The sequence below is a fragment of the Sturnira hondurensis genome, unplaced genomic scaffold (assembly GCF_014824575.4).
Source record: "Sturnira hondurensis isolate 20B ecotype Veracruz unplaced genomic scaffold, ASM1482457v3 Scaffold0015596, whole genome shotgun sequence".
Lineage (NCBI taxonomy): Eukaryota > Metazoa > Chordata > Mammalia > Chiroptera > Phyllostomidae > Sturnira > Sturnira hondurensis.
Genome location: NW_028088227.1, coordinates 11,304,043 through 11,331,442, shown reverse-complemented (window position 1 = coordinate 11,331,442; position 27,400 = coordinate 11,304,043). Strand labels below are relative to the sequence as shown.

At 44.1% G+C, this 27,400-nt stretch overlaps 1 protein-coding gene across 3 annotated transcripts in view; it reads right to left on the bottom strand.

The window, feature by feature from the left end:
• The window catches only part of ARMC2 (armadillo repeat containing 2), a 102,328-nt gene extending 89,656 nt beyond the window's left edge, over positions 1-12,672 (bottom strand). The window contains exons 1-3 of one of the 3 annotated variants that reach the window (XM_037065004.1): positions 12,451-12,672; positions 6,833-7,093; positions 6,313-6,385 (exon numbers count right to left, since the gene is read on the bottom strand). In XM_037065004.1, coding sequence (XP_036920899.1) covers positions 6,313-6,385; positions 6,833-7,050 — 291 coding nt within the window. In that variant the 5' untranslated portion in view covers positions 7,051-7,093; positions 12,451-12,672. Of the gene's footprint in view, positions 1-6,312; positions 6,386-6,832; positions 7,094-11,354; positions 11,492-12,450 lie in introns of those variants that run through there. The other 2 variants (XM_037065006.1, XM_037065005.1) reach the window with 2 other exon arrangements.
• Positions 12,673-27,400: the final 14,728 nt, after the last annotated feature.

The window sequence follows — 27,400 nt, the reverse complement described above, 5'->3', positions numbered from 1 at the left end:
AATCCAGCAGGTTGGTCAACAAATGTTTAAATATCCGGTATGAAATTCAAGTCAGATAATTGGGAAAATTGGGTGAAGTCATCTATATATATGACACACAGTTTTAAACACGTTTTCTCATATACATTAAGAGAACAATGGCATCTATATTAGAGTTCTATTTCCAAGAAGTGGCTTATTTCAATAATGATGACACTTTTCAAACTATTATTGTTTTGTTTTTCAGGTGTACTCAAGATATTTGTTATACCTTTGTGTTCATTTGCATCTGAAATTGGTTCATGAACCACATAAGAAATTAGTTATGACATTAGAAACACATTCTTCTAAACATGGGAAAATGATAAATAAAATAACACAATATAGAGGAAGAGAAAATGACTTTGGATCAGATGGATCTGAAGTGTAATTCACTTACTGGTTACGTGAGCCTGGGCAGGCCATTGACTTCTCTGAACTTGGCCACCTACCAGAGACAGTGGTCCCCTTCTCACAGAGATGCTGCTGTATATACAGCTCCTGCCATGGAGACTCAAGAAAGGCTAGCTCCCTTCCCCGTGAAGGTTACTCACCCTTTATTTACTGAATTTGGTTCTAAGTTACTCTGAAGTCTCACAGCCAAGGCCCGAGCCTGTGACAAAACCTTGCTGGAAAAAGATCCTAAATTCAGAGGGCTCTATTCTGAAGGAGATAATACTCTTTGTGTAAATTCTGCTCTACTTACTGGATAAATACTCCTTCTACTTTTCATTCTCACTAATTTGTTGTAAAAAATTCATTAGAATGTGACTTAGGCCAGGAAGCTAATAGTAACAAAAAAAGCTAAGAGTATAAAACAGGAAAATAAGCGTTTTGGGTATAATTATAAAAGATAAGATACATAAGGATAGTCTCAACATTGAATATAGATACAAGGTTTTCTTATCTAAAAACATCTGTATTTTGCAGGTACTTTAAATAGGAAGCAAAGATGGAGGAGGCTGCCAAATAACAATAATGTGGATGAAGTAAACATTTTCTTTTACAAATGCCTTAACTGGTACAAACGTTCTGTGTACTAAATAAAAGATCTTATAAAAAGGGAAAACATAGTTTTGCAAAGGTAACGTTTACCCCGAGAGAAGAACAAAGGTGCCGTTGGATGGCAAGACAGAGCCCTTTAGCTGCTCCGTGATAAGCTGCATTATTTTTTTCATGCGGAATCAGTCACTGTTTGCATAATGAGAAATTAGGTCCACTTTTTCTACGGACCTCTACTAAATTATTTATCCCATTTAAGCATGTATCTCACTGGACTACTTAAGATATAAACTGATACACGTAAAGCATTCTTGATTTTTTAAGGAAAAACTATGGAACGAGCCATCAATTTCTCTTATGCCAGGTTCTACAAAATGGTCTTTCACTTCGTAGAGCAAAATGGCTTTTATAAAGCAAAACAGTAAAAAAATAATTTCTTAGACCATTCACATCACTTGAGAATTCAGAGAACGTTGCAAGCAACTCAAAACTTCACTTGAGGACCTCACCACCCTCACGTCTCGTGTCAGGGCACTAACTGGGGACTCGAGTATAATCAAGGATGCTGGGAAGTCAGATGTGAAGATTTATTCTGGTTGATAAAGCCACTAGAGTCCATTGAAAACTGAAAGACTGTTTCCACAGAACAATCTAATCGAAGAAGACAAAATTCCTAGAACATTTAAGAGGTCTGTCTGGCTTCAACATTCCCCCAAGCACCTGGACCTTGACTGGTTCCTGACGTGGCTCTTCAGGAATCACCAGATGGGGAGGTGGTGTCTCCTTTATTCTATGTGAAGGCTGAAAAAGGGGTTCGATGACATCCCACCCCAGAAAGCTGCAATGATTTAATTTGTAAAGCAACAGAACACACACACACATGCACACACACACACACACACACACACACCCTCTTGGAAGTTAGAAAACAAATATTAAAAATTCCCCCAAGCACATAACTTTGGAGTGGGGCAATTGTGTGTCCACCTCCCCACAGGTGCTCTGGGATCTGCTGTCTCTCTCAGTGTGTGACTCACCACAGTAATGTCACCCCTCCTTTCAGAACTACTGAAGAAAAACCACCACTTTGACAGTCTTATTCTGCTTTTTCTTGCCCTGGATTCTCCTCTATTCTCAAGGTATAGATGGGCTCCTATGTCCCTTTCTTTTTAAATGCGTTAAATTGTGTTTTACTTGTCAAATATTTGGAGCTTGGTTCCTATGAAACGTAAAAAGAATGACTCAGTCTCTGCTGTGAGGGGTCAATTCAGCCGTCACTGTGGGGAGGTGGGGTCTGGGCGCCGGTGACGACCTATTTGCTCTTTTTGAATGCTGGTTACTGGGTGTGCTGAGTTTGCGTACATTTATCAAGCTGCACTCTTAGGATGTGTCTTTTCTGTATGTCAATAAAAGGTTTAATAAAAATACCTGGAGCTTAAATGACAAGGCTTTGTAAGAAGACACAGGGAGAATTCTGTCGACAAGGATAATGAAGAAAGACGACATTTCCTATTACTCACATGGTCACATAGCTTGTCCTACATACGGTCCAAAGCAGGAGAACAGCTGCTCCTGAGGGGACCGATCTGAGAACCAGCTGACCGGAGCCACAGAACGAAAATAGGAGTAACCACCACTACACAATAGTTCCAGGCTCAAAGCTGTGGTGGGGGGTCAGGCAGCAAAGAAGGACAAAAGATTTACCAGAGCATCCCTACAAAGCAGGTATGAATGTTTGTGGAAGACTGTAAATTGCAGGGCTTTCCTGTCTTAAAGGTTATAGGTGCTAATGGGAACCCTGGGGAGCCAGTCAGACCAGCCAGCTGAGGCCTGAGTGGTCAGGACCAGGAGCACCAGTTTTTCCATCACTCTCTGAAGCCTGGATCATTTCTGGGTGCAGGAAGCCCACTGCCAGATATGGGGGGCTGGACAGGGAGAAGAAGGGTAGGTGTGCAAGCGCAGAGTTGAGCTGATTTGATGCGTGTCGGAGCTGAAATGAGTTGCCCTCTGGGTCCCTGTTCCCTGTCTGACTGCCGGGAGAGGAACTCTAAAAAGGTAAACTCACCTGACAAGGTGTCCTAGACCCACAAAGTACTGAAATGCAACTGCTTAGGTCCTCACCAATTCTTTCAGCAAGGGGCCCCTAACCATTAGATACCCCACCCCCACCTTACTGCTGTCTCCTGTCTCCTCTCCTCCGGCTCTCAGCTCCCCTGTCTCCTCCCTTCATCAGTCAGTGCTTCCCAGAGTCAAGGGGACCACCACAAGGTGAAGTGAAAGGAAAAAGAACATGGGAGGGCAGGTGGTAGGAGGCCACTTTCAGAATTGTTTGACTGGGAGCTCCAAACTTTAATTATTGTATAAAATAAAATATACTTCAGACCCTTACATAATCTACTACAACAGAAACACTTCAAACTAAAGGGGTTATTTAGCTTAACATGGAGATGTCTTATCCCATGTTCACTTTGCAGATCATACACAACCATCCGGCAGGAAAGAAAGTTAATGGCAATGTCGCTAAACGGATGCAAATGCCAACTTATCTGTGCTGAACACCTAACCCTGCAGTCTTAGAACTGTACCAGCTTGACGAGGACCAGGTTAAGTCTACACATGGAGATTTTCAGGAAAGAGTGGGTGAAAACTGAGTCCCCAAAACTACAGAGATATTAAAAATGACTTATGGCAGTCAAAAGGCAGAATCATAGAAGAGAGAGCCATCCTACAGCCAGGTCGGCCCACTGGGCTGCCAAACCCAGGGGCCTCTCACTGCTGCTGACTCAAAACCCAAGTGGTTTCTAAGGCTGTGGGCACAAAAAGCCACAAGACAACAGTGGCTGGCAAAATGTTTATTGTGCATCGGTTCGTAAGTACTATTTTGGAATCTTATTTTTGTCATCTGCCACATAAGAACAAGTATAATCTTCCTCACAGAGGCATTTTGATGAGTACTTTAAGAATATAAGATACCTTTTCAGACAATTAGGGTCATTTAGACATAGCCTGTGCATTAAATGACTATATATTAAATCTGAGGCGTAATAATAGCACTGTAGTCATGTAGGAGACTGTGCTTGTTCACAGGAGACACACTTACGTTTTTACGGACCGAGTCTTATAAGGTCAGCAACTTACTTTCAAAGAGTCTATCAACCGCTCCCCCCCCCCCCACACACACATCCAGTAGTAAAAGTTGAGAAGCAGCTTCAGTGCCACTCCGGCTCCATCAAAGTCTAAGGAATTGGTATCACTGGCACTAGCAGTTGCCAGAGCCCAGGGGAGGGGCACCTAAAATAAGAAGGACTGGCTCCCCGTCTGTGTGACTCCGTCCCACCCCAGCCCACCCCCAGCTCTATGTAATCAGGCTCCTGAACTCAGGAGTAGACAGGAAGTTTGTTCTTCTGGAATCAGGCTAACCAGGCACAGGGGAGGGGAGGGGTACTTTTTGTAGTACCCTTGCCACCTTGATCTTGGACTTCTAATCTTCAGAACTATGAGAAAAAAAATTGAAAAATCAAAACTATCATTAATGTATGCAGATAAGAGGCTGCAACCATGAAATTGAATACTATATATACATATATACACATTATGTATATATAGTATGCATATACATATATAAAAAGATAATTTTAAAAGGGGGTAGGAATTTAAAATAGCAGAAATAAAAAGAACTCAGCAAAAGGATTAGAAGATAAAATCTCTTCTTAACAAATGATGAGAAACAGAAAAGAGAAAACAAGAAAATCAAAATGATAAAATCTTTAAAAAGGAAAAAAAATAAAATCTTTAAAAAGAAAATTAAAATGCCAGTCCAGGGGATTCCACATCCAAATAATAAATTCCAGAAAGAGTAAGCAGAACAAAAAAAGAGAGAAAGACATGTCAAAATAATTCAAGGGCATTTCTAAGATCTGAAATCAGGCACGAGATTTCTCACTGAAAGTTCCCAGCAGGATGGGTGAAAATGGACTAACACAAAGATTATCACAAAATTCCAGAACAGTGTGAACAAAGAAAAATCCTACATACTCCAGAGGGAAAAACCAGGAAATCAAGGTCTCAAATAATTCACTTCCCATACACTCTTTCTCAAGAAATTGTTGGAGGGAGAGCACCACCAAAGCAAGAGTAAATCAGGAAAGAGAAGGACTTTGGATCCAGGAAAGAGGGAGAAGCCAGCTGTGTGCCAGGTGCCCAGGGCGCGTGGTCCCGGAGGCCGGGAGAACATTCTCCGTGGAGGCGAATCAACAGGATACCTCGTGTGTCTGAATGCCCGAGGAGATCCAGAGCACTGGGGAGAGGCTCGAAATCTCTTCCCCAGTCGAAATAGTATTAATACCAAACTAAAAAAGCAGGCAGTTACTAATGCCAGAGGGAAGAAGTAAGCATCACTAACCATGCCAGTTCAAGGCTCAGCTGTAAACAGGGTCTCTATAATCAGAGGAAAGAGATCTAACCAAAATCCCGATATATCTCTACTGGGAGCGGCAGCAGGGACAGAAAGGGTGAATGTGTTGTGAGGAGGCTGGGAGGACAGAGTTAAATCTCCTCCTTCCTCCAAGGAAAGTCAGTCATAAGATAATTCTTAAAGCTCATAAGCCACAGGGCAGCAACACACTGTTGCTGTAAATAACAAGAAATAACAAGAAAAAGTGCCAAAAGAGTTTTAACTCATGCAGGGGTGTCCAACCTTCTGGCATCTCTGGGCCACACTGGAAGAAGAGTTGTCTTGGGCCTCACATGAAATATATTGTGAGCTGTAATCACAAAGAAACTCAATGTTTTAAGTAAATTTACGATTTTGTGTTGGGCTGCATTCACAGCCATCCTGGACCGCATGTGCCCACGAGATGTAGGTTGGACACCCCTGTGAGGGTCCCGGGGGAGGGGAGAATGAAGAATAAAGGGACAAGGGACTGCTGGAGTTGTTTGGGTAGCAAATTGTTGTCTCTTTATGTACATGTATTTATTTGTATACAACTATTAAAAATAAAATAATATATATGCATAACTTTTTTAAATTAAAAAATTACTGTGACACGTTTTGTTTGCCAGGTTACTCTGTATTTCTAAAAGTATTTATTATTAAACTATAGGTAACTAGAAATGTTTTATTAGGCACTAACCATTATATTTGAGAAAGTATAAAAGAATTTGCTTTCATACTCAATTATTAGCATTATGTGTAGGTCTGTGTGATCATTTTCTTAGCATCTGTAAGTACTAATTCCAAGTATTTTTGACCGATTCCACTTCACAGCACTCCTGACATTATAAAGTACTCACAAGCTCTAGTGGGCTGAGACGTGCACCAGAGATGGGCCTGGAATCAGGTGACTCAAAACTGGACGCGTGGAGGCTGGCACAGGAGACGGAACAGAAGTATTAGTCTGTGAAGAATCATTTCTTTTATTCTAGTGTACATTAGTTAACACTAGTCCCAAACAAACATACCCAATGCATGAATCTTGAGGAAGAAGAAATCTTAAAAAACCATGGTACTTAAAACATTTTATTAATAACTCTTTCCATTCCTTTTAGAAGAATTAAAAATATTGAATAATGAAAAGAAGAAATCCACATAGTGATTTTTTAAAGCTTTGTTTGTATTGCTTTATAAAGTAGATATGACACCAGTATTAACCATTGCAGACCACATTCTTGGGCCCCAGGTCTGGAATTGTCTTTGGGAATCCTGAACAGACAGACACAAGAGGTATAACTGATAGAAGGAGCAGAAGTCAAGGGGAAACATCATCTGGTGGCTTACAGATCAGAACTCAGAGGCAAGAGAAAGGTCATACACCTGAAGGAAGAAGGGGGTCTGTTTTCTGGTGTCCTTGAAGACGCAGGCCCAAATAGTTTCCTTTGGTCTTCCTGTGGCGTAAATGGCCTTTGGGTCCTCACTGTTCTTAATGCATTTCGGGCTTCACTTATGATTTCTGCACTGGTCTTCTGCTTGGCCAGTGAAGGTCGATAAAACGGATCCAGCTTTTGCAACTTTTTATCATTTGGAGACAGCATCTTTCCTTTTAAAGTAAAATGTCCTTCAGTGAGTCGGCACACCCTAGAAATATATGATACAAAATATCAAATATTTTCATCCAGTAGTTTAGAAAGTAGTGCTTAAGTCCATCCATATAGGCATAAACCATCCCTCTATATTAAAGTTGAAAAATGATAAATACATTTGAATTAAAAATCTACTAGTCAGTTACAGTTAGAAGATTGGATGGGAGAAGAGCTTTCAAAGATACAGGCTGATAGGCATTGTTACGCATATAGGAAGATACGTGATTAAGGAAAGTGATATTCAGAAAGGAGACCCAGAATGAAAGCTAAAACCCAGAGATAAAGAGGCCAAATCACAAAAAAAGATGGACTTAGAAGAGAAAATCATCTCCTCTCCTCCACCCGCTTCCCCTGCAAAATATTGGGGCTCCTATTAAAACTCCAAACTAAATATTCCTTTTCTTTCCTGCTTTCCTCCACACAAAATGCTAGCCTAAGTTTAAATTTAAATAGATTGGGTCCATTTCCAAATTATATTTTCTTTTATACATGTAACTTGTAAACTCAGAGAAAGGTTCAATTCCAATTTGCCCATATATTTGAAAGAATTATTTCAAATCACCTTCCCTGTGAAATAGTGTCCTAGATGAACAAATGCCAAATATCAGTATCAGATGATCCCTTCCCAGGCCACCTGAGCCCAGTCTGAGACGTAAGGTCACACACAAGGGTCCTGAGAACGCAGATCCTTCTGGAATGCCAGTGTGCCCTAGAGAGACCTGGTTAACTTGGCAAGGCACCTCTGACAGCTCTGAACTTCAAGTAGTCGAGATTTTGAGAACTTAATTCTAATTGGTATATCGTATTAGGTGTTCATTAAAAAAAATCCCTCTAATTCCCTGAAAATGTTATAATTCTAGGGAGACAGAGGTCTGGAAATTATTCACATGTTTCAGCTGACCAATTTTAGAATAATCTGCCAAAAAGAAAAAAGCTGGTGACATTCCAAAGGAAGCTAAAAAGACTTTATTTCCATACGTAGATTCAACAGGTGATTTCCCAGACAAATAAAGATTGACTACATCATAGTTTTACATATGAAGTTGCTACATAACAACACACAACCAGAACAACCAGGCCTCATCCTTAGCATTTTTGAGGAAGAGTCTGATGGAAAGTACAAACAGCATGCCATTCCTCTCATATGGGAAGGTCAGGCATCGAGGTAAAACAGTACAAAAATCACTAGGTAAGCAACACTATTCTAGTAATTTTTGATGTAGGAGGCTGAAGTTAAAGGAAGCTCTCAAAATCACTATGCAAATTAAAACAACTAACAGAATATATGACAGGCCTGATACATTTTACTTCTAATAGACTATGGTATGATGGGCTCTTTATTAAAAAATATTCAGCCCTGGCTGGTGTAGCTCAGTGGATTGAGCGTGGGCTGCGAACCAAAGGGTCGCTAGTTCAATTCCCAGTCACGGCACATGCCTGGGTTGTAGGCCAGGTCCCCAGTGGGGGCCACGGGAGGGGCAACCACACATTGATATTTCCCTCTCTTTCTCCCTACCTTCCCCTCTTTCTAAAAATCAATAAATAGAAATCAATAAAATCTAAAAAAAAAGATACTTAACATTTAAAAAATATTCAATGATAAGTATTAAAAATATGTTTACAGTGTGGTAAATATGCATAGAGATTGTTTTGGGGTGCATAACAACACAAATTCATCCCCACAATGTCTAACTTTAGTGGCCGTGACAGGTCTGTGTGTGTTCGGAAGGCCCACTGCAGTAAGGAATCATACTGCTTCGTGACAGAATCTTCAGTGCGGGGAACTAGTTTCTTCCAGAACCCAAATCAGGTTTGCAACGCTCTTGGCCCCACATGTTGCTAATAAGTCTAGCAATGTCCACAGGTGGTCTGACAAACCTAACAAAGATGAGAGAAAGGGCTTTGGATAAGTAATAATGGACCATCATCCCTGACTAAGGTTTTCCCTGGCTATACTAGTTTGCACTAGAAACTAAACTCTTTCATAGAGAAATGGAGCAGGGACACTGAACTCGAGTCAGATTCTAGGGAGCCGGTAAATTAGCTGGGCATATGAGTGTTTAGACTGATCAAATGCAGGTGGAAATGCAAATAATGGCCTTAAACATTTTTTTTGTCTCTAAATTTTTATCACAAATTCTAATACAACTTTCTCACCTTTCCTCTTTCTTCCCCTCAAACTTCACATTAATGATTATATTGTGAAGAACTGTTTTAATAATGTAATATCTGCAGTTAATCTATTAATATAATAATATTAATATATTATTAACAAAACCAAACATGGGAGTGTTCAATAACACAAGTGAACTGAGTTAGAAGTTTGTTTTTTTGAGGTGGAGATTTTTTTTATTTGTTAAATTAAAAATTCTTGTTATAGATGATTTTTACCAACTTAAAAAACTGTCCCTCAGAATTTGCAAGCCTGCCTCTTTATAGTAAAGTATTACACACAGTGTAACAGAAATTTTAACTTCACAAAAATCCTCCTGACAACTGGAACATATTCATCGGCTAGAACTGGTGGACTGTTTCCTGTGTGCAAAGGCCAGTGTTTGGATCTCTGGGAATGCAGACAGGAATATATTTTATCTTCACTCTTGGGCAAGAAGGACCACTGATGCTAGTTACCATGTACACCAAGCACTGTGCTAAGTACCACTCTCGAGTACATCATCTCAATTAATCCCCACAACAATTCTGAGGTGGACAGGGTCTTAAGCAATAGCACACACACACACAAAAGCTATGACGTATACCCAGAGATAATATTCAAATTATTTCCCACAGATGGGGTGGTAGGAGGTGGGGTACTCAGAGGCCTGGGGCTGCAGCTATTTACACACCAATATACAGACATGCTGTATTTTCACAACTAGAGTGTCCTTGCTGTGTATCAGCTCTATATGTACTTCTTCCAGGAGGAAGGAACTTCTGACTGGAAGAGGGTGTCATGTAGACTTCCTGGAGGAGGTGATGCTTGATCTGAGTTCTAAAAAAATGGACTGAATTTGAGCAAGTGGCAATGGCTGATACTGGGACTGGAGTAGAGAAGGAATTTCCATTGAACTCAATGAGGGAGGCAAGACAGAGTGTCAAGGACATATGGGGTGTGTGCTGGATAGGAAGGAGCTCTGGAAACAAAGACTGGAGAGAGAACAGAAAGAAAACCTAATGGCAGGTCAAGAAAGTAAATAAAAGCTGATGATAAAATTAAAAGGTTTTTGATGCATGATGTGATCTGGCAGGGATTGGCAGAATGGAAAGAAGGGAAAAGACTAGGAAGAACAGAAACAGTTCTTATATAATAAAATCACCCAGCATTCTCCTAGAGGTCCTCACGAAAGCTTTCCTGGACATGCCTGTCATTCCCCCCGGGCTGCTAAGTGTCTGTCCTCCACACTCCACAAGACCCCCCAGCTGGTCTCTGCCAGTAACACCTTCCCACTGTGCCTGCGTAACTAGTGTTGCCCCACCAGACTCTGAGCCCCAGCTTTCTGTGCAAGAAACAGCTAAAGGTCAACAACTGTATATATTGGGCTGGCCAAAATGTTCGTTTAGTTTTTTTCTGTATTGGCTCTAGTGGTGTTTGTCTTTCACTTTGTTCAAAACAGTTTTGTTAGACTGTATTGTGACAGCTGTCATATCAACATGCATTTTTAAAAAACCATCAAAATTGGTGAACTTTTGTGCAGCCAGTTTAATATTTAAGATGGAAGAAGATATGCAACACTTTGGGCATATTATGCTTTTTTATTTAAAGAAAGGTAAAAACACAACTGAAACACACACAAAAAAAGATTTGTGCAGTGTATGGAGAAGGCACTGTGACTGACTGAATGTGTCAAAAGTGGTTTGTGAAGTTTCTTGGTACTACTAACATTTTGGCCAAATAATTCTTTGCTGTGGGGTTGTCTTATGCATAGTAGCATATGATGTCTAGTAGCACTCCTGGCCTCTACCCACTAGAATCCAATAGTGGGAGATAGCCGACATACTCAAAACATCCAGATCAATAAAGTTATTGGTGAAAGTAAAACAACTGTCTTTTATTCTACAGACAAAACTAAATGGACTCTTTGGCCAACCCAACACCTAATTATGAAGACCCGTCTTCACCTTTGCTGCCAATAGTCACCTGAATCAGCACCTTCCTGCTAAATGCAACACTATGGCTATGGAGATGTTTGCAACAGGGGAAAGACTGGCCATCTCCATACTCCTTTCCCTGCAAACCAAATACTCAGGACACTTACCTGATGGTGAATTACTTTTGTGTTAATGTGAGCATCCAAAAAGGCAATGGTTACGTGCTTAGACGCTGGAGGAAGGGTTCAAATACTCTGATAATTCACAGCTATGTAACCGAGGGCAGGGCTTCTAACATCTCTCAGTTTCCTCATCTATAAAATAATAGTAATTGCCTCATAGAATTATTTTGAGAATTAAATAACATAATTCATGTGAAGTGCTTTAGCATGGTGCCTGACCTTTAAAAAGTATCAGCTATTGTTCAAGTGCTGTGTGACAAAAGAATACAACAAAAATTTCTCCCATATATGAAAAACTGCATTAAAAAACCAAATTGCAAAAGAAAAGAAATGACATTTGTTCAGTGTTTTCATTCATGTGTTTTATAAGTTTTGAATTTAAATGAGAGGTATTTTCCTTTATGAACACAATTTTTATTAAGTATTTTATTTGATATCATCTATGCTAAATCAACAACTAATCAGAATGTAATAAATTCACAACATAGGGTACAAGTGGAGTGGTATTTGCTTTTCTACTAAGTGAAATTTCAAATCAGAGTGAGATGAGAGACCTGCTATAACACCTGAGGGAATGGATGATGAAATTCGGTTTATGTACATATGATATATTTTAATGTATATTGTTACACATACATTTACTTATCGAGGCTCTATCTGTTGCATAGAAGAGCCCGGGTACAACTTGTGCAACCTTGGCCAGGTCACTGTCTGCCTAGACAAAGCCCCTTAGTCTACCATTCTCTCATTCAACGAATTTTAATGAGTATCTAACCAAGTACCGCGCACTTGGCTAAATGCTCAGTGTATAGACATAAAGACAGCCAGGCCCAACTCTGAAAACATGCACAGTACTCTCATCACCTCTTTTCCCCATGGGGAACAGAAAGGGGGACGGCAGCAGGAGGGGAGCCCGGTGAACCGGCGATGGACGTCTCAGCCCCCGTCGCGCGGACAGCGGCTACCCCACTCCGAGCAATGCCCCCTCCTCCACCGGTCCAGGTGGAGCAGCATCTTCACCTACGGGTCCGCCCCACCCGCAGGCCAACGTCTCCATGGCAACCGTACACAAACTCCCTACCTGAGACGACTGCTGCAGGGCCAGGTCACTGCTGGGCTATCACGAGGAGCGGGCCGGAGAATGAGCTGGGAGTGGGCGCGGGGAAGGGGGCTTCTAGCCAGACCCAAAACACCTGTGCGATTAGCGCTGGAGACAGCAACAGCGGCAGGGCTTCAGTTCATTTTCCAGTTTTCCAGAGACAGCTACGGCAGCGATGGAGAAGGCGGGTCCGGGAGAGGCGGGGAGGGGCGGGGCGAGGCGGGGCAGACTGGGCCAGGAGGGTGGGGCAGGGAGGTCCCCCGGCGCCACTCTCTGACACTCGGCTGGCGTCCTCCCCCCTACGCATGCGTAGAAATGCCGCGGTGTCGGTGTGGGAGGAGCCTGAGCGAGGGCGGGAGGCGGGGAGTGTGAGGATCCCCTGGGAAGAGAGGCAGGTTAAGGCCTCAGCTTGGACCAACCAGGGTGGGAAGACGTCTACTTTTATTTAGCAATTTACCGATCCGCATTTGTTGAACCCCTCTGAGATTTCAACGACTCTATTAAATAACTGCAAGAAAGAAGGCTGCTTAGTGCTTAGGGGTAAGAGGATTTACTGGTTCAAGTTGTGGCGCGGTATAATGATGAACTAGTTGCTTAACCTCTCCATCTGGAAAAAAAGAAGGGAAATAATAGTACCTAGCCAGGTCTTGTGGAGCCGAAGACTGAGAAAATAGATTTAAAACGTTATGCACGTGGCAATCAACGAAATGTCAAACGGTTGCTGTTACTGAGCCCTTGCGTTTGTGCTGGACTTCACAGATTACAAAAGATATTATTACACCGTGTATTATCTTTCTGAGCATCCCTGCCGTTCTGAGCTGGCCAGTTTGTCGTCCCTATTGCACAAGAGACAAAATAGGGGCCTGAGGCCTAATGAGCGACAACCTAGATCCCATTCTAGGCCTCCCATGGGCAATCATTTTTGTTTTTACTGCATCATCACAGTTGAGTGGCAAAAAGAACCCCACACATATTTCTGGTTTAAATTCTGTTATCTCCTCTTAGACCAGCAACACTTTCCAGTGTTAAATACAAGTGAGACCATAATCACTCTCCATTCAGGTTTGCGCCACATTTTACTAATATGGAGATTTTTCAGCTGAAGTGTTGCTGTCAACATTGGAAAAATGCCACATCCCTTGGTGCTAAGTATATGGCAAAGAATAATTAAATGGAAAATATTTTTGAGCACATACTATGTGTTAAGTCATTGTGCTAGGCGGGAAATGATACTAACCTGAACTAAGAAAATGTCATTGTTCTTCAAAGTACTGAACAGGATTTCAAACACAACAGACAATAAATATTTATTAGTTGATTGGATAATTTGAGGACCTGAAACAATTTGTATTTTACAGGGTTGAAACCTTTTTTCCAGTGATTTAATATGGGTTATCACATCAAGTCCCTTTTATTTGTCACTGGACTCCATTGTGCAAAGGGAGTCCATTTAAAATAAAAACATCACAAGTATTTTGAATTCACAGCTTGTGGTGTGATCAAAATGCAGCTTCATTTCTGTCTCTCACTGTCATTTAAAAATCTATTCAATGTTGTTATCTTCTGCTGTCCCTGGATGGGAAATTGGGTAGAGTCCTTGTATATTCTACTCATTTTTAGAAAACTGATAGTCCTATACAGTGACTACATCTCAACCATAGCTTCATTTCAAAATTACAATGTTGTGTTCAAGACACAGATAAATGCAGCAAACTTTACTAGACACTAAGCTTTCTGCTACCTCTCCAAGATTCTGGCTTAAGGTCTGTACTTGACTTTCCCAGCAGGAATGCAGTGGCTTAGGCTCACCACTCCCCCATTCACTAGGGCCTTCTTAAGGCCCCACCTGGGTGGAGGTGGGCAGGGATGTGTGGGGAGGGGAGAAGTCAGGAGAAGTTTCTTCTGGAGTTGATTGGCTTTGAGCTTGCTGTACCTGGCCTATGATTAAAGGAACTCACCTGGATCTTTCCTGGGTCTTCCAGAAGTTTTCCATTAATCTCTCCCTGGGACTCTGAGGTGGATGCATTGTTCTTCCACAGTTGCTTACAACTTCTTCCCCACCCTGGAAATCCAGGATTCACTCCAGCCCCTTTAAACAGGCCCCAAGATGACCCCCACATTGTGTCCAGGGGGAACCCCATGCATCTCTTGTCCCAGTGACTCTGAGAGTACAGGCCCATCCCTGAGCTGCCTCCTCCCGGCTGTCACGTGGACCATCAGCTTTCCTGGGAGTGAGTCCCGCTCCAGTCCTCTGGACCCCCTAACTGCAGACTCTGGCAGGCCCCCCCCGCCCCCCTCCCCCCCCCCCCCCGCAGCCCCTCTCACTGGGTTCAAGATGAATGAGGGGGCGTTCTCACACTCTGTTCCAAAGATATGTCCTCACACATTCTCCCACTTTGTTCTCTGACTCCTTATTTTTGGTTTCAGCCTGGACCCTTGGGGCCAGGGAGTCTGAATGTTTCTTTATAACTTGCTCTGTAGAGACTTTGCCTCACCTTCACTTTGGAACTGATGATTATGTGATCACCATTGCAACTGAAACTTCAGTTTAAACACCTGGTGTACAGCCAGTTACTAACTATGCTCTTGCAACCTAGAATCTTGGTCTAAAATAGACTCTGTACGCACACTACTGGAACCTGAAGCTAGCCAGCTCAGTTGGCCAGGAAATATCTGCCAGGCAAGTTAGAGCAACTGAAAAGAATGACAAGGGCAGAATTATAGGAAACAATTATTTAAAGCAATAAAGCTGCCCAGTCTACTTCACTGAAGGACACGATATGGGAAAATATTAAGGCTATCATAGAAGTGGCCTATTCTATTAACCTGGCTATTCATTACCTAATTCTATTAACCTGGCATCATTACCTAATGACTAACAGAATTTGACACAGTTAAGCTATGTTGAGTAGTGGAATTATTTTAGAAACAAAATTGTTGACTTTTTAAAATACCTTAGAGAGATTAAAGAGGAAAATAAACTATGAATTGTAAGTATGACACTTCGTTTCCAAGTTGCTTCCATTTGGAGCATTTTATTTTGATTGTTTTGTTTGGAGTGCATAATAAGCCTGAGCAGGAGGCAGTTCAGGGATTATTATCCCAGTCTGAGAGTGGTGGAAACTGACATTCAGAGAGGGGAAGCAATCTGCCCACAGTCACACAGGTAGGAGAGTGGCCTGAGACTTGGCCTGGTATTTTTGATGGCCAAGTGCAGTGTGTCATCTGCTATCGGACACCTGTGCATACAGTTTCTTCAGGCTGAGGCCTCTCATTCACAGCACTGAGAGATACAGTAGAACCTCCATTCCGAAACTCAATTCATCTGGAAAAGAAGCAATTTGTTTGACAACCCAATCTCCTTTGTCGCCCGAGGGACGCGTGACTGATCATATGTGTATTGGCACGAAAGGGTTGTTGGGGTAGAGAATCAAGACCCAAAGTTATGTTAGACAACCGAGACATTTTTGCCATGAACAGCTTGGTCGAGAACCGAATTGTTCAAAAACCAAGACAGTTGGGAACTGAGCAGCCTTGCTTCCTAGGCTGCTAACCCTGTCAAAGTACTGTTTTAACTTTCTCCCCTCGCTTGTCTCAGAGCAGGTTCTGGCTCTGTGTGGGGTGATTGTCCTGCTGGATTTCTGGATTTTAGTTAAGGTGAGAATTACATAGGTGGTAGGATGGGTGATAAGTAATCTCACACAACTTTGAGATACAAACATGTAATGAAATGATGAACCCAGAGATACTTTTATCCACGCAATTTCCCAGTATATTTTATAGTTTATATTATACTTTATATTACACACATCTCATATTTAATATGTGTAGCTTATTTTGATTTATATGTTAGCTATACTCTTAAAAATATAGTTTAAATAAATACTTCTTTAGTGCTCATAATTTCCCCAATGATTTTTATGATCAGAATAGAGCTGTGATTCACAGAGGGGAAAAAAATGACTCTGACATAGAATAAAAACCACCAATTTAAATTTCTAATATTCACTTCAAGATACTGTCTGCTTATGTAAATAGGGAATCTCCATGCTTTAATTATATTTATCACATAATCCCTGGGAAGAGTCCATCAAATTGATAGCCTATGCAATCTTTCCCTACAAATTTAAAGGTGTAAATACATTAAAATTCAACTTGGTGGAAATTTACAGTGCAAGGAAAATTAACTGACTTCATGGAACTGGATAGGCACAAGACTGTGGAATGGCCCTAAAACTTATTAGCCAAAAAAGATTACATAAAAATTCTCTATTTAATGGGGCTCAACTGTTACCTGTGCAGCTTAAGTGCTACTTTGTGTTTGAACACATTATCCCTCCTGCAGCATCTCCACCTCCCCAGGCCACATTCTCCCTGAGCAGTCAAGTGTTGCCAGGGATGCTAATGAATGAGAGTCCACTTAATTACCAGTTGATTATAACATCTCTAACTACCTAGTATTTCACTGGAGGGGAGAGGGTCCTACTCATCAGGGATTGAGTCGGTAGGAGTCTTAACTGTGAATCACTTTGTCTTAAAGAACTGCTGAAGTACCACCTGTATATTGAAGAGGCCATCAGAAATCCCCATTCCTTGTCAAGTTCATCTGTGAGACATTATGAGGTGAGCATGCCTGTATCTTTTGGAAGCTTTGGGCTGCAAATTACAAAATACCCCACCAAAAGTAGCTTAAGTCTCAAGGAGACTTCTTATTTTGTTTAAGGGTAAGTTCCTGGTGGGCTGCTTTTAGTTCGGCCCTGCAGCTCAGAGACGGCCTAAGAGTGTCCAGCATGACTGACATGCCTTGTGGCAGGGCTGACCAGTGCATTCTTATGTGATCATGTTTCAAGGCAGGGAACTGAGAGATGGGCAGGGCCCTCTTCCTATAATATCGTTCTTTACTTAGAGAAGGAAAACATTTCCCAGAAGCCCTTCAGCTCTCTTCTCCTTACCTCTCATTGGACAGAACTATGTCACATGCCCAGTACCTACCACAGATGAATGGAATTACTATTGCTGTGACTAACTTTGATCAGTCAAATTTCACCCCCTGGAGTCTGAGGGAGAAGCCCATCTTCTCTGAGTACAACCTGAACCTAAATGGAGTCTGTTTAGGAGGGAGAGGAGCAATGGCTGTTGGGTAGACGCTAGTGATGTCTGCCACAGTGGTCTGGGTGTCTCCTGATAAGCAAGAGAGTTTGAAGGTTGCTTGTTCTATCTGGAACAAGAGAACCGAAAGAGTAAGGCTCTACAAGGCAGGGTGCTTTAGTTTGGGGCCACCTGCTGAGGTGAGGCCACAGCCCCTGCTTCACTCCGGCTGCTTCACTTCTGCTGCTCACTCCAGCCTGCCATGAGAATCCTGTGGAGAGTTTCGAGAACCGTCTCCGCCCAGCATCCGCCCCGCTGTTCTGACTCGGTTGCCAGGGAGGAGCACACAGGGTGATGTTGGGTTCACTGTTTTTGGAGTTGGGAGGAAGCTATAATGTACAGCAGCCAGTGTGGAGAACCCCAACCCCAGTGACGGCCAGACCAGCCCTGTCCAAGGGCCTCAGTCAGGACCCAACAGGAGGCAGAGGTGTAAAAAGAATCCTTGGCTTTCAGAGCAGAAGGAATGGAGAGGACGCTCTGCACGACCCAGAGGTGAGAATCACAGACTCCTGGATGCTCCCCCTCCTGTTCACATGCCATTGTGGCCCCTTTTTACATCTTCTCTCCAACTGGCCCCTCTGACTCCTCTGATTCTCCTCCTACTCCAGTCCACCCTGCACTCAACAACCTAAGTGACTGTCATAGGCCGCAGTCCTGGAGGTGCCCATCCCTGCTCACGGGCTCTCCTTGTCTGCCCGTGGACCACCAAACCAAATCCCAGACCCTCTGCAATCCGCACTGTTCCTTATGGTAATAACTAGGATTCACTGTGGAGTTGTATCAGGCCCTCTGCTAAGCACTGTGATGACTTTACATCAGCAAATCTTTCAACCCTAAAGTCCCACTGTTATTCTCATTGTACATGTGAGAAAATTGAGGTCTAGCTCTTCACTTGCCCAGGTCACACAGTTGGTGCAAATGGTGACTCTAGGGTTCAAGATCAGCTAGTCTGACTCTGGAGGCCACGCTTCTACACACCATGTGCTGAGCCAAACTGACTGCTGCCATTGGCTTGACACTTTGCATCTCCCTACCTCTGCACCTTGACTTTGGATAGTCCCTCCCCCTTAGAAATTCTGAGCACTCAGCAGAGATGTTTATGCAGCACTGGGAGGACTGCAGGGAGGAACTTACCGTGGAGTAGTCCACGTGAGAAACAAAGAAGATGAAATATGCCTGCTGCTTTCCTTTGGTCAAGTTCATAGTGGATCTAGTTGAGATACTTCTGTAGCTTCCTACACAACGTCCCACGACCCAGTGAGGCAGCAGAAATAGTGTGAATGGGGATGACCAGGACTAGGGTTGGCCCAGAGGATGAAGTCTGAAGGGGCAGACTACAGGCCTGGGCAGATGGGAAAGAATAGGGAGGGGAGAGGGTGCTGGTCTGTGAGATTGGGGAGGGGCTGGGGGACAGAGATCATACAAGGGCCCAAAGTAGATGAGGTAGTTTGAGGGAGGGAACTGAGATTGTCCTATGGAAGACACAGCTCTGGACTGGAAGTCAGGGGACCTTAATCAATTTACTGCTCCTGCCACTCTGTGTGCCTGGGAGCATGTGAATTAATAGCAGTAGTTTTCTCGTGTGTGAGATGTGAAGGTTAAACTAAATGACCCTCAGGATGTAGCCAAGCTCCAGAATTCTATGGGAGGAGGATATAGACAGAGAGGGGCTGAAGGTTAGAGATTTTGGAGGTGGCTCAGCTGTGAGAGCCAGATAATGAGGTTCAAGGTGCGGCCTGGGTGGCCACTGCCCTGCAGAAAGTCAGGGCGGTTAGAGAGGCCCAAGAACGAAGCACTGGTAGAGAGGGAGAGAAGAACCTGACCTTTCAGCAGTTTGTTCCTTGAGCCCCTGGCGCTGTGCTAGTAAACCCGTGCACAGGTGCCAGCCCACAGAAGCTGGAAGCCCCAGAGGAGGCTGCTACCATAGAAGGACTTGAGGCTCTAGGAGAGAGAGGCCTCCCAGCTCTCTTAGGTGATGAGAGCAGTGAGTTGCCTGAAGAAAGAACCCCCTAATGTGCCTGGACCTGTGGCGTTAGAGGGGGCACCTAGGCCACTTACTTTGCCACATCTCGGGGCTCTCAAATTTAGGTTTTTTCCTGATGCTATATTTATGTACTATTGAGGGATCAGGGAATATAGAGCTCAGCTTCAGGTTTAAATCTTCAGACAAAAGGAATCCAAGCAGGTCCCAAATCTAGCTGAGAGCACCTGGGCTGCAAAACCAGTATCTTTAAGGGCTAAAGATGTCTGGCGCACATGTTCATTGGGATGAGAACAGCCATGCCGCTCTTTGTGCTCCTCAGATAGAAGGTCCCACTAGACAGAGTATATGATATTTTCTACCAACACTGCAAACGTAGGAGCCACAGAAAATTAAAACCTCGAGATAATCCCTTGTCCACCTGCAAAGCACTTTTCTTCATTGGAGGCTCAGAACCACATGCCCACAAGCACGACGGAGCATATCGATGTTGCTCTCCTCGCTGTGACACTGTGCTAGATGGCTCTGCAAAGTGTCAGCATCACGGAAACTGGGCAAAGGGCACTTGGGGCTTCTCGGGACCCCTCTATATTATTTTTTACAACTGCATGTGACTCAACAATGACCTCAAAATGAAAAGATTAAAATAAACTGCTCTCTGGCTCCCTATTTCGTTTCTGCAAGGCTCGTAGATAAAACGTGGTGATGTAAACATAGAGGAGATACCAACCGGGATGTAAACAGGACGGTTATCCCACGATGCCGTCTGAATAAAACAATTTCTGTCTGAAACTGGAAGAACAGTGGGCCAAGAAAAGTGAATTTTAGCATTGAAAGTCTCAGTGAAATTATTCTTTCCTGGCTTTTTCTAAGTTCACAGTCAGACATTGTTAAAATAAACAGGTTGTCCATTACAGTCCTTTTAAATTTTTTATTTTGTTTTTAGAAGTTTAGTTTTACTGAGATCTAATTGACTTGCAATTTAAAAAATGTTTTCATGTCACGGTTCGTATTAGGGTATGGAAAGAAACAGAAACTTTTAGACTTTATGACCCTTTTGATTTTGAGAGCTCAAACCCAAGAGAGAGGACTGTTGGGCTTAGACAGCAGTGTTCAAAGCAGCTTGTTTTCCATCAGGGGCGGTGACCCCTGGCAGCTCAGGCCCCTGCTGCTCTCTGCCTGCTGGCTGCAGCTGCTCCAGGCCCTCCACCGATCCCACCTCCCCTGCCCTCTAATTAAGCTGCAGGGGCCAAGCCCCCAGCCAGCCCTGATACATCACCTCCTATTTTGGCCTAGCACCCACATTATAAAGCTCTGCCAGGCCTTGCACTAAGTGGCTTAAGTTCTTAAGCAATCATGTGACTGCATCTTGTACCAGCTGGTCTCCTAGAACAGCTCCAGACAGAGCAGTTGTCCCACCAGGACCCACCCTGAGGTCACAACCAGCTGTGGGGAAAACCCATCCCGAATGGAACAGCATCATCTCATGGTCACAAAGCCCTCAGTGCAGGAGTCCTGTGCTGAGACACAGCCCTTGCTTTCAAGAATCTTACGAAGAAGAAGAGGGTTTAAGGCCTCTGTAGGAGGTTTTAAAAGTTGCCCCAAATCACCTCTCCCTCTCTTCTTTTTTCTCCGCTCTGTAGTATGCTTCTTGTTCATTTTGGTGACAGGCAGGAGAATCCTAAGAAGAGAATGGAAACATGAAGCTAAATGGAATGGTGAGCTCCTGGGATCGGAGATCTTGTTCCTCTTTCTCTCCTTTGGGTGTGCTCAGTACAGGAATGGTAGCCGGAACACATAACAGATGTCAATAAGTATTTGTTAAATAAATGAACAAATGAACACGGGCTTGAGAGCATGGTATTCAGGCCCAGAGTGTCATGATGTAGAACCCCTACAAGGCAGGATGTCCTTCTGTTGACAGTGCCCCCAGGCCCCCGGAGCCTCCCCCAACCCTGTCTGGTTCCAGTTATTTCTGGGAGTGCCTACGGCGGCCGTGCCACCTCCCCTGTGCTCGGGATTAAGCCAGTGTACCTCGCCCACTCCCACCATCTCCAGGGCCCCTCGCTGCCCAGCTGTGGGAGCTCTTCCTTTGGGAGCTTGTGGCTCTGTCATCCTCCCCTCTAGTGCTGCCCTGGGGTGTAGCAGGCTCTCTGGATTCTGTCTGCATTTTGCCCCTGGACCCTGGGGCAACACTGCTTCTGCCCCAAGTCTCACACCACATTCACAAACAGCGTACCCTGCGCTTCTCACCTGAACCCCTCTCAAGGGGGCGTAAAACCAGTCCACAGGCCTGGCCAAGAGTCAGCCCCTCCTGTACCCCTCTCATTCTCCTGTCTCTCCCCTTTCTTCCTCTCGCACCAACACGCTTCCCCTTCCTGTAGCACCAGCCAAAAGCTCGTCTGTGGAGGAGCTCCTGCAAACAGGCACCTGCAGGGGTCAGCAGCCTCCCAGGTCTATAGTCAGCAGAGGCCTGGTATGGACTCTCCAGGACAGAGCCCTGGGCTCAAGGCCGAGAGTCCGAGGTCAAGCCACTCATCGTTCCCCAACCACCCGGTGATGTGGGAGAAGTCATGGGAGCTCTTTGGGCCTTTGTTTGGGGGTCTGTGAAATGCAGTGGTTCTAGCAATCCAGGTACCACGAGAGAGAAGAAAGCAAAGACATGAGGCAGAAGAAGGAGAGAGAGGGCAGGAAATCAATGGTCGGCCAGGAAGGGCACTTAAGGGAGCATTCCCCTGGGTGTTGGGAGAAACAGCCCACCCCAGAAGTTAACGAGGGGAGATCGTGTGGCAAGTGCGGAGGGAAAAGTCACCTCTTAGGGTAGGGTCGCCGCTTTGGTTCCCTGAGCTTCTGTGGGTGAAAAAGCAGCTCCTCTGTGGATTCAGGTAGGACAGCTGGCCTCGCTCCCAGTGCAGACCCACACTGTGTTTCCTTTCCTTGCTTGTGACTTTGGTGGCCTAAGGATCCATTGCCAAATCCGAGGTCATAAAGATTTTCTCCTGTTTTCTTCTACGAGTGATACAGTTTTAGTTTTTACATGTAAGAGTCTCTGATCCATTTTGAGTAAAATCTTGCCTGTGGTGTAGGAAATAGTCATTCTTCATTCTCATGCACGTGGCTATCCAGCTGTCCCAGCTACTGAAGAAAGGGGAGAGACAGTCTTTTAGGCACAATACCTGGTGTCACTTCAGTGTCCTTTGACCCAGGCTAACCGGAGTAGAGTTTTTCAGGAAGTGGGGCCCTGAGGGAGCGAGTTTATCAGAGAGTGACTGTGAGGCTCAGAGGAAAGGAGCGCTCCTCCTCAGCCAGACCAGCTTGGGAGCACGCCTGAGGCTGCAGGCGGTGGGAGCACCCCTCAGAGGCAACAGGGCAGAAGGGTGGTTTTGGGGCAGGAACAAGGTCCAACTATGTGGAGGCAGCAGCAAGGGCATCTTTGAGACCACCAGGGAGCAGAGCAGAGGATACGGAGTGGGGGCCCATTAAATGGCCGCCACCCAGCAGGTTTCACCCAGAGGGATGGGTGCTGGGGAAAGAAGGATTTCAAAGACACGGCCTACAGCATTTCCACTGGCGAGCTCTGGGAGCCCCGAACTATCTTTGTTACTTTGTGCTTGTCCTCCCCCAAGAGTTACAATGAATTCCCCGTTTCAAAATGCAGTTCAAAAAAGAACATTCTGTTTTCCAAGACCCGGGCTTTCTGTGAGATATTCTGTACTAGCATTTAAAATTAGGCCACGTTCGCTAAAATGTAAAGTTCTTTTAATGGCTATTTTTTTAAGTGACTGCTTGTGTTTGAAGCAGAGAAATAAGAGAAAAAAGGAGGAGTAATTCATCCAAGAACCAGCAGGTTTTTTGGGGGAAAGGATGTCACAGAGAACCAATGTATTTCTGTAATAGTAATCTATTTCAAAATTTTTAAATGTCAAAAACACAGTTTACATTTACAGCCACAAATTCGGCGAACACTTCTCATCATGCGCTAAACAGAAACTTTGGAACCAAAGGTGCAGCGCTGTCCAGACAGAGGGAGGAACCCCTCCCCAGGCCCCCCCTGAGACAGAACCAGGACAGTCCGATACAACAGCCCTCGGAGAGGATTAATGATGCCAGAAAAAACACACATGGCAGTTTCTGAAGCATTCTTGATCACGTGCGCATCTTTTTCCCTGTGGTCACATTATTGAATTTCTTGGGGTAACACTGGTTAATAAAATTGTATAGGTTCAAGGTATGCAATTCAATAATTCATTATCTGTGTATTGTACTATGTCCCCCACCCATTTATCCTTCCATCACCATTTATCCCCCCCTTCACCACTGCTGCTTCCCTCAACCCTACTTCCCCCTGGTAGTGACCAAGCTGTTCTCTATCTAGGAGGTTTTTGTTGTTTTTTTTGTTTGTTTAATCCCTTCACCTTCTTCACCCTGCCCCTACCCCTTCACTCTGACAACTGTGAGTCTGTTTCTGTTTTGTTTGTTAGTTTATTTTGTTCATTAGATCCCACAGATAAGTGAAATCATATGGTACTTGTCTTTCACTGACTGGCATATTTCGCTTAGTGTAATACTCTCTCCAGGTCCATCCATGCTGTCACACAAGGTAAGAGTTGCTTCTTTTTCATGGCTGAGTAGTATTCTGTTGTATAAATGTACCACAGCTTTTTTATCCGCTCATCTATTGACGGGCACGAGGAAACCCGAAACACTAATCCCAAAGACAACGTGCACATCTTTACATCCATAAGCCTGGTGCTAACTGTCTTGGAACATTCTATGACAATATTGAATGAGGGAGTCTTCACAATTAGAATCGCAGGAAACCCTCAGTGACAATCAACATATACAAAATAAAAGGGCAAAAAGGTTCCATGTTGCTTCTATTAAATAATAAAATATTGCAACATACTCACTGCTGGCGATGGTGCGGCGAAACTAGTGTCCGCACGTGCAACGCTGATGACGGTGTGAAGCTGCCCTGCCAGGCGAAACCATTCAAAATATTTATGATTCAGTGATTTTCATTACGCACAAGGGAAGCAATGTTTTATACAAAATTAATATAAGGACATTGGTAAGCTGGAAGGCTCCTAAATATCTGGTGGGGGTGACGGGTGGTTAAGTCAAATACATTGTACCCGCCTAGCAAATATAAAGGCACAGTGACACTTTGAGATATGCAGATGACAGAACGTGAAGAGGCACAGGAGCTGGCTGTCAAGCCAGGGAGAAGGGAAGAATTGCAAGTGTAGTTGTTCCTTCTGTTATTGAAAGTTTCATTAATGTCACCATAGTTTTTTTGTTTAATAAAAATGTGAAGTAAATTGCAAGGGAGGTACATGGTGGGAGGGCAGAAAATCGAGCATATACAGCACCTCCATTTTTTAACCTTCTTATTTATGCTTGGCTTAGCGAGGCCGGCTGCAATTTCTTCTACATGGTATCAAGTTGCACATACCCACTAGGCTAGGAGGGAAGATCCTTGGGGTGGGAAGCTATTCGCTGGAAACTCCGAAGGAGAGAGAGCAGATTTGCATCCCAGGGGAGGTAGTGTAGAAAGGAAGCTAAGTTCACCGGCAGAGCGCAACTTCTGGGGCATTGCTCGTATTTTATTCTCCATAAGTGGGGTGCACCCCACAGAATACAGCCCCCTGGTGTTTATTTAATAAACACCGTCAGTCTTCATTCTGCAAAGCAGAGCCACATACCTACTGTTGTAGACACAGTTGCCTACTCAACAACTATTCTTCACTTCTTCCTTGCAGACTTCTGGTAATGAACAGGATGGCCCACTCAAGCTACTTACTTTAAGCCAGAAAGGAATTTATTAGTGAGCTCACAGAACCCCCAGGAGGGATAGGAGATTAGACTTGAAGTCTACCTAACCTGGAACAATACTCAAATTATACCCCCAAACTGCTTCACTGGAGACCCAGGGCCCTTGCCACCTGTAACACTGATGTTGTAATGCAATGGTAGCACAGGGTGTTACCCCTCAGCTGTCTCTGGCCTAGACGGGGCCTTTCTGCGGTGGTCCTCCACCTTCACTGGAAGATGGATTGATTCTGGCACCTAACTCCTCGATTCTGGATGCAAGTCTTAGGCAGGTGCTTCTGATTGGTGGTGTTCCAATAACACAGCTGCTGCCTGGGAAGGTCATTCCACCCCTCTCTTGAATAGGTAGGACTCATAATGTGGGATATTTCTCAAATATAGGGAGCCACCAATATGGCTAAGGTCCACAAAACTTCACCAACTTTGTCTGGTTGCTCTTTATTCTTTGTGATCACGAGCTTTTGGGAAGGCTGGCCCCATTCACAGCCATTGTGACTGAGCCAGTTGGGGAAATTCCATTTTCCTTGGTGGTAACTGGCCACAAAGGCACGTGACCCAGTTTTGACCAATGAGGTACGAAGAGACATCTGTTGAGGGACTTCTGAGAAAGGTTTCTTAAAAAGCCAAACTAGGATATAATGATCCTTTTGTTCTGCCTCTGAAGAGTCGGGTGTGGGAACTCGAAGCTTGGAGCTGTGGCAGCCAACCAGTGGCTGACACACTTAAAATGACAGAGCAAACAAGTGAAATTAACCTGGGTCCTTGACAACATTTCTTAGCCACTGGCTCCACCAACCATCTGATCTCAGGATTAGTTGTTAAGTAAAATAATAATTTTCTGTTATGTTTGAGACAATTGAGTAGAGCAGGGGTGTCAAACTCATTTTCACCAGGGGCCACGTCAGTCTCACAGTTGCCTTTCAAAGGGCCAAATGTAATTTTAGGACTGTGTAAATGTAACTACTCCTTAAGTAGGGGCAAGGAGCTTGGCCCTGTTGCCGGGTAGTAACAAACAAGATGCTGGGCCGGATAAAACAAGGTGGAGGGCCAGATTCGGTCCATGGGCCTTGTGTTTGCCACCTGTGGAACAGAGGTTTTCCTTGCAGCCCAGAGTATCCTGAGCTACCAACTCTGTGTCCAGCATTCAAGGGTTGTGGAGATAAACAGGAACATAAGACACGGTCATCTCTTTGGTTTTAAGGAGGCTGAGAATGCATCGGTGAAAATAAAGTGGATGTGGCCATATTAGGAAAGTCCCTTCTGAACAGCTTCCCCACCCCCAAAGCGGACCAGCTTCCACTCCCTCCCTGCAATGGTGCCCATTCTTTTATGCACTTTTATTGCTTCCACCACAGTCAGCAATTGGAGACACCCTGCCCTACCACAGAGAAGGCCGGAGATCCCAGAGGTTCTTTCTGGCAGAAATATCCTGTCATGCCCCCCAGGCACCCAAATAGCCAGGGGCAGGCCCAAGACCTAAATTCAGTTGGACTCTTTCTCTTAAGACTTCACATCTCCAACCCTGTGACTCAAGGACAGAAAATAGAAGTGGCTGTTCATTCATTCCAGAAAACTCCCACTTCCCCTGGCTGGCACTGCTGAGTCGTTCCTGCCACCGGATGGCCTGAAGTCGCTCCGGAGGAATATCTGTTCTGATTTGGCACCCACCACGTTCCCAGGAAACAGAGATTTCAAAACCCCGCCTAGTAGCCCAGCCAGACACATTCCGGTGCAAAAGCTTTCCTACCTGAAGGAAATCCAGTTTGGGGCCGAGAAAATCAGTTCTACAATTCTACCTATTTCTCTAAGGATTGTTTCAATGAATTTCTAGTGAGATGCTCTTTATACAGGAAATTCACCCTATTTCTTCTTCTAGCCATCGACCCCCAAATTGGGGTTTTTAAATTGTAAAATAAAGGGTCGAATATAAAATAAGCTACTAAAATTAAACAAACTCATCAAGAAATGTAC